General features: G+C 40.7%; 1 protein-coding gene across 3 annotated transcripts in view; it reads right to left on the reverse strand.

Moving 5' to 3' along the window:
* L2HGDH (L-2-hydroxyglutarate dehydrogenase) overlaps positions 1–7722 on the reverse strand; it is a 51217-nt gene extending 43495 nt beyond the window's left edge. For all 3 annotated transcript variants that reach the window (XM_042252308.1, XM_015096969.3, XM_015096970.4), the window contains exons 1-3: positions 7505–7722; positions 2139–2254; positions 994–1145 (exon numbers count right to left, since the gene is read on the reverse strand). In XM_042252308.1, coding sequence (XP_042108242.1) covers positions 994–1145; positions 2139–2254; positions 7505–7644 — 408 coding nt within the window. In that variant the 5' untranslated portion in view covers positions 7645–7722. The remainder of the gene's footprint in view (positions 1–993; positions 1146–2138; positions 2255–7504) is intronic.
* Between the last annotated feature and the right edge of the window lie 31 nt (positions 7723–7753).

Here is a 7753-nt window from a genome sequence, read left to right on the forward strand (position 1 = left end):
CTCAATTTTAAAATGGGCAAAAGATCTGAATAGGTATCTCTCAAAAGAAAATAAATGAATGGCCAGTAAGTACATGAAAGATGCTTAACATTATTAACTCGGAGAAGGCAATGGCACCCCACTCCAGTACTCTTCCCTGGAAAATCCCATGGACGGAGGAGCCTGGTGGGCTGCAGTCCATGGGGTCACTAAGAGTCAGACACGACTGAGTGACTTCACTTTCACTTTTTACTTTCACGCATTGGAGAAGGAAATGGCAACCCACTCCAGTGTTCTTGACTGGAGAATCCCAGGGACTGGGGAGCCTGGTGGGCTGCCATCTATGGGGTCACTCAGAGTCAGACACGACTGAAGCGACTTAATTAAGCATTATTAATTACTAAGCTTAATTATAAAAAACCCACAGTGATATAGCATTTCACATCCTCTAGGATGGCTAAAATAAAGCAGACAATAACTGGTGTTCATGAGGATATAAAGATACTGGAATCCTCACCAACTGCTGATGGGGATATAAAACAGTACAGCACTTTGGAAAACAGTTTGGCACTTCTTCAAAACGTTAAACATATAGTTTCTGTATGACCCAGCAACTCTACTCCTAGGTATACACCTGACAGAAAGGAAAACATAGGTCCACACAAAAACTTGTACATGAATGTCCATAGCAGCATTATTCACAGTAGCCCAAAAGTGGAAACAATCAGCTGATAAATGGGTAAACAAAATGTGGTGTATCGATCCAATGGAATACAAAGAGGGATGAGGTACTGATTCATGCAGCAAGATGAATGAACTCTGAAAACACTACACTAAGTGATAGAAGCCAATCACAAAAGACAACATTTTGCATGATCCCATTTATATGAAACATCTAGATTTTGCAAAGAAAGATACAAAGAAAGAAAAGCCAGGTATTTTTTAAATCAACATTTAAGATTACTAAGAAAATACTATTTATAAATAAGTCAAGGCCCTAGTAAAATGCCATACCTTGCCACATTGTTTGTAGGAAATTCCCTTTTGGTTACAGTACTCGTAGATGAGGGCTGCACCTTGCACACATAATTTAGCTTTCAGAGATTCGGGTTTATAATAAATCCCACTATGTATGACACCACTGTTATGTCCAGTCTGATGAACAGCTATGGAACAAGAGAAATACATTTAAGAGAAAGCACATACAGGACTCATTCAAAACCCAAGACGTAGGGGAATACAGTCAGAGTTAAAGCTATTAGAGACCACTATTTAAAACTCTGCCTGGGCCTGTTCTTCCAGTTGGAGCACTGGTAGCTTCCCCAGCAGCCAACCACAGTATCTGTGCCAGGTCCCTCCAGCCCATCTCTGACGTCAGCTATGACTTTGGGGTACAAACCCACCCTCACCACCAGCAATCCACTTCAAGGGCCCAATATGGCTCTCTGCCTTTTGCACCAGGGTGTTCTCTGATCTTTGGGGGCAGAGGGACTCAACATCCCTAGGGACAATCCTCAAACAAAGGGACAGAAGTTGAAGGGCACATGAGCACAATCCTGGGAAACATTAGGCAGTTCCTCAGAGGTCTCGGTGGAATCAAGCTCACAGCTTCAACCTGGATAACACACCTTCACAAGATTTTCCCTCCTTCCCTGTTTACTCTCCCCACCTACTGACTCCACAAATAAATCACCTTTTTTTTTTTTTTAAAGTCACTCAGTCATGTCTGACTCTGCAACCCCATGGATTAATACAGTCCATGGAATTCTCCAGGCCAGAATACTAGAGTAGGTATCCTTTCCCTTCTCCAGGGGATCTTCCCAACCCAGGGACTGAACCCAGGTCTCCTGCATTGCAGGCAGATTCTTTACCAGCTGAGTCACAAGGGAAGCCCATATCCAATATCCAGTATCCAAGCTCTAGTCCCAGGCTCTGCTTTTTGAAGAATCCAGACTGGGACACTAGCATTGACACGTAGATTGAAAGATGCAGAACTGACAACATGAGCAGGTGTTCAGGTTTATTGTTGTTGTTCAGTTGCCCAGTCATGTCCTATTCTTTGCAATCCCATGGACTGGAGTATATCAGGCTTCCCTGTCCTTCACCATCTCCCAGAGTTTGCTCAAAGGTGTTCGGGTTAAGCAACATAACATACATACCTAAATCTTTCTCCTTCTCCAGAACACCAATGGAGAGTGCTGGATGTCGCAGGATGAGTGCTCTGGCAGAGGCAAGCCCCACAATTCCGCCACCAATAATGACTATATCAAATGAGCTTTAAAAGAAAGCCATCTTTAAAGTAACACATGTTTACAGTAGATTTTATCAAACTTTGCATTTTCATCATCAATGAACAATTAAACTATTAATTAATAATCATTAAAATCAAATGTTTACTGGGCTTTGTGATATTTGGCTTTAAAAGTTAATCAGCTACAGCCAGCAGGCAGAATGGCTAGTTGCCCAAGCTCCTCTATGTCTCCATTATACTCTGCATAAGCTGGCTCCATCAGTGGTTACTCGGTTAAGTATCACACTTTCCCCTACTAACTGTCAAAAATTCAAGTGCAGTATTCTTTTGTGCTTTTTGTTTGTTTGTTTCTGGGTTTTTGCAGGTGGGGTGTTGGCCACATTGCATGGCATGTGGGATCTTAGTTCCCCAACTAGGGACCTAACCCACATACCCTGCATTGGAAGCATGGAGTCTTAACCACTGCACCACCAGGAAGTCCCTCAAGGGCAGTATTTTTGAGGACAAGTTAACATTAAGTCTTTAACACCTTAGTGTGCAAAAAGTCATAATTATTTTATTTTGCTTAGAAGGAAACAGTGAGAAAATCAAACCTTAAGGAGATAAGTCATCCAGAAATGGGCTCAGAATCAATTTTAGTCACAATAACTCTGATTACACAATCATTTAAAAAATTAGAAAGGGTATGTACAGTCTAACTCAACAGTGAGAAGCTTAAAAAATTACCATTAGCATTGATCTCATGGTCAACAAATCTAGGTTTTATAGGAACATGGCCAATTTCACTTTTTCACCCCACTTATTTTTTTTCACTCCCTCTTGCATTATATTATTTCGATCTAAATTCTAAACACCATCTGTAAATATCCAATATGTTATTTCTAAAAGAGCTCTTTAAAACACACACACAATGCTATTATTCTAACCAAAAAATTCAGTTTTTAAATATCTGCAAATATTCACAATTAAACTTTAAGAAGAAAACACAGGAGAAAATCTTTGGTATCTAGGGCTACTTGAAGAGTTCACATCAAAAGCATGACCCATAAAGGAAAAAATTGATAAACTGGACTTCATCAAAATTAAAAGTTTTTGCTCTGCAAAAGACTCTGTTAAGGGGATAGGATGATGGGACAAATTGGGAGAAAACACTTGCAAACCATATATATGACCAAGGACTCAATTCTTGAAATAAACAAGTCATTTAGAGAATGGGCAAAAAATATGAACAAACATTTCATCGAAGAAGATAGATATAAACATGGCAAATAAGTACATGAAAATATGCCTTTAGTCATTAAGGAAATGCAAACTAAGACTACAATGAGATATCACTACACCCCTATCAGAATGACTTTTTTTTTAAAAGTGGTAACACCAAATGCTGATGAAGATGAGAAGAATTGGATCAACTCACACATTACTGGTAGGAATGTAAAATAGTACAACCACTCTGGAAAAAAGAGTATGGCCCTTTCTTAAAAAACTAAACATGCGCTTACTACACGTCTTAGCAACTGCACTCTTTGGCATATATCTGGAGAAAAACATTGTTCAAAAGAATACACGCACCCCAGTGTTCACTGCAGAGCTGTTTACAATAGCAAGTCATGAAGCAACTGAAATGTCCATCAACAAATGAATGGACAAAGATGCGGTGCGTATATACAATGGAATATTACTCAGTCATTAAAAAGAAATAATGCCATTTTCAGCAATATGGATGAACCTGACGATTATCAAACTAAGAGAAATAAGTCAGATAAAGACAAATATCATACATTGCTTAATTGGGCAATCTAAAAAAATGATACAAATGAACTTATTTACAAAACAGAAAGACAGACTTAGAGAATGAACTAGTGGTACCCAGGGGGTAAGATAGGTGGGGGGAGGGATAGATAGATTGGGAATTTGGGATTGACAGGTACACACTGCAATATTTAAAACTGATAACCAGCGAGGACCTACAGGGAACTCTGCTCAATATTCTGTAATAAGATAATGGAAAAAGAATTAGAAAAAGAACAGATACATGTATGTATATAACTGCATCACTTTGCTGCATACCTGAAACTAACACAACATTGTTAATCAACTATGCTCCAATATAAGAGAAAATATGAATATGAATTCACTTGACATCAGATTTCTAAATTGTGACAATGACATCCATAAGTCAGTAGAGCCACTTCCTTGGTGGTCCAGTAGTTAACTGCCAACACAGAGGGTGAGGGTTCCACCCCAGGCCCAGGAAATAAAGTCCCACATGCTGCACGTTGTAGGCAAAAGACAGAAAGCAAACAAACAAACAAAAGAAGCCAAAAAACAAAACAAAACAACAACAACAACAACAACAACAACAACAAAAGTCAATGAAGTAGTAGTTTCAGGAAGAAAAAAAGGATTTCTAACCTAGAGTTAAACTGTATCATTTAAATATGAGGATTCAATAAAGATATTCTTAGATAAAAAAGGCTACAGGAACTTTAACATGCAAGAGACACTCCTAAAAACACTACTGTACCAAAATTTAATGAGTTATCAACTCAAGAAGTTAAATACAATAAGGAAAAATAATATATACAGATGTATATAAAACAAACATATATATAATAAAATATAACAAAGAAGAAAAATCCTTTATTTGCAAAGATTTATAAAGTAGACAAATCTCTGGCAATAGTAATGAGGAAAAAAGTGAGATGACACAAATAAATAATATAAGGAAAAACATGTAAAGACATGACAATGATCTTAAACCTAATCAAAGAACATTATGAAGATCTATGTGCTAATAAGTTTGATAACGTAGATGAAATGGGGTGAGGGACTCAAGCAAAATTACTGAGACAAGAAGAAATAGAAGTTTGGAATCAATTGCTATAAATTAGTCATCAAAAGCTTTCCACCTAAACACACACACACACACACACACACACACACACACACAGAGTGTGTAAATTTTACCAAAATTTCAAGGAATGGATAATCTCTATCATCGAAGATGTTCCAGAAAAATTTAAAAAGCTGAAAACTCCCTAACTCATTTTATGAAGTACCTGTGACTCAGGTGCCAAAACTGGATGTTGGTGTTGTTTAGTCGCTAAGTCATGTCTGTCTCTTTTGTGACCCCATGGACTGGATCCTCTGTCCATAGGATTTTCCAGGCGAGGATGCTGGAGTGGGTTGCCATTTCCTTCTCCAAGGGATCTTTCCAATTCAGGGACTGAACTCGTGTCTCCTACTTGACAGGTAGATTCTTTACCACTGAGCCACTTGGGAAAGCCCTAAAGTGATAAAGTGTTAGTTTCCAAATCATGTCCGACTCTTAGTGACACCTTGGACTGTAGCCCACCAGGCTCCTCTATCCGTGGAATTTCCCAGGCAATAATATTGGAGAGGGTTGCCACTTCCTTCTCCAGGGGATCTTCCCAACCCAGGGACTGAACCCAGGTCTCCTGCATTGCAGGCAGAGGCTTTACCATCTGAGCTACCAGGGAAATCCCCAATACTGGATAAGAAATACAAAACAGCATTAAAAAAAAAAAAGAGCATATTCTATACAAGTAAAATCCAGCTGAAAGAATATAAGACATTATTTATCATAGCAACAAAACAATAAGGGAATCTAAGAATTAACCTAAGAAAAAACGAACTTCACAGAGAAAAATTTTAAACTCTATTAAATAACAAAGGCGTGTGTGTGCATGCTCAGTCGTGTCCAACTCTTTGCCATCCCATGGAGAATACTCCTCTGTCCATGGTATTATCCTGGCAAGAATACTGGAGTGGGTTGCCATTTCCTCCTCCAGGGGATCTTCTGGACCCAGGGATCAAACCTGTGTTTCCTCCCACTCCTGCACTGACAAGTGGATTCTTCTACTGAGCCACCTGGGAAGCTCCTAAATAACAAATGAGTATGCATAAATGAAAAGATATGCCAAGTTCATGGATGGGAAAACTCAAAATTATAAAGAAGCAATTCTCCTCCAAATCTATCTACCTAATATAATTTCAATTTTCAAAATAATCTTTTAAGATACTAAATGTTATATAGAATAAAGTCTGTAAGTAGTGAAGCAATTAAAAAAAAACGAGTGCATGGAAAACTGATGAAAATCTGAACAAGGTCTATGGATTGTGCTAATATCCTTTTCCTTGTTTTGACAGTTATTACAGTTAGGTAAGATGTTGGAGCAAATTGGGTGAAAAAGGGTACATGAGAGCTCTCTGGTCTGGGTTTTTGTGGGTTTTCTTTGGGAAGGGGGACTTCCTATGGATCTTTAATCATTTCAAAATTAAAAAAGTATAAACAAAACCTTCACTAACCTTACTTTTCTTCCCTTAAGAAAAGGTTCCCAAAAGAACACGATGAATCACAAATCCTATTCCACACTAATTCCCCTCCAACCCACTAATACACAGCAGCCAGAATCAACTTTTGAAACATCAACATTTAATCACGTCTTTAAAAGTCTCCCAGAGCCCTTAGAATAAAATTCCACGTGCAGTTAAAGCAAAACCTCTGCTGTGATGTAACCCCTCTCCGGTGTCTTTCCACACCATCCTCTGTTCCGCCAAGCTCCACTCACACTCATGTTGCCCACATGCTAGTTCCCGAAAAAGAGCCAAGAGCTTTCCAGCTTTGAAACCTTCGCATAAACCGCTCCCCATACAGAGAGCAGGTAAAAAACAGTAATTTCATACGTGATCTCCACATTTCAAATCACAGGACGCTGAATTCTGCAGGGTTTGATTAGCAGCTGAGCTGCTTCTCATACGGACAACTCTATGCAGCCGTGTGTGTGCCAGGGAACGGAATGATTTAAGACCGGTTTCAGATGTTCCAAGTAACATCAGGAAGACCAGCGAACAAACAGCACGTTTAATTGCTTACAGTGTGTGAGGTCCTTTTAATCCTCAAAACGACCACTTGCGCGAGAGACTAGGTTCCGATTCACAACTGAGCCTTAAAGGAGCTTAAGCAACCCGCCCAGGGTTGAATGGGAAGCGGTGGAGTTGTATTCAAAGCCAGGACTGTTCTTGACCTCTACTCGACACTGCCTTTCTTATTCTTCTCCTCTCGCCCACAAGCCTACGAGTGATCCAGCCAGATAGCTCCTGGGATCTGAGGCTGGAGCCCGGGCTTCACAGGATCCCGACCTTCTCTCTCGCCGAGGACAGCGAAGAAGAGCAGAGGCAGAGGTCCAGCACTAGGCACCTCCAAGAGAGGCAGCGCAGACCGCGGGGGGCGGGCCAGCGGGTACTCACCTGGTGCTGGCTCTGCGGCCACCCTGGCACAACAGCCGGGATTTCCCCGACGCGGGTGTGCGCGCCGCGGAGAAGCCCCCGGGGAAAATCCCGCGGGCCCGTCCGCAGACACTGCCCAGGTAACGCAGCGCGGGTCCCATCGTCTGGGCCCCTTTCCCTGCCTCAAGCTCTAGAAGCCAGCCCTTGAGACCTGCAATGCCCGCGTCCCAGCGCCCTCTAGCCCCGCCCCCCAGGCAGAGGCCAATGAAG

The sequence above is a fragment of the Ovis aries genome, chromosome 7 (assembly GCF_016772045.2).
Source record: "Ovis aries strain OAR_USU_Benz2616 breed Rambouillet chromosome 7, ARS-UI_Ramb_v3.0, whole genome shotgun sequence".
Classification (NCBI taxonomy): Eukaryota; Metazoa; Chordata; class Mammalia; order Artiodactyla; family Bovidae; genus Ovis; species Ovis aries.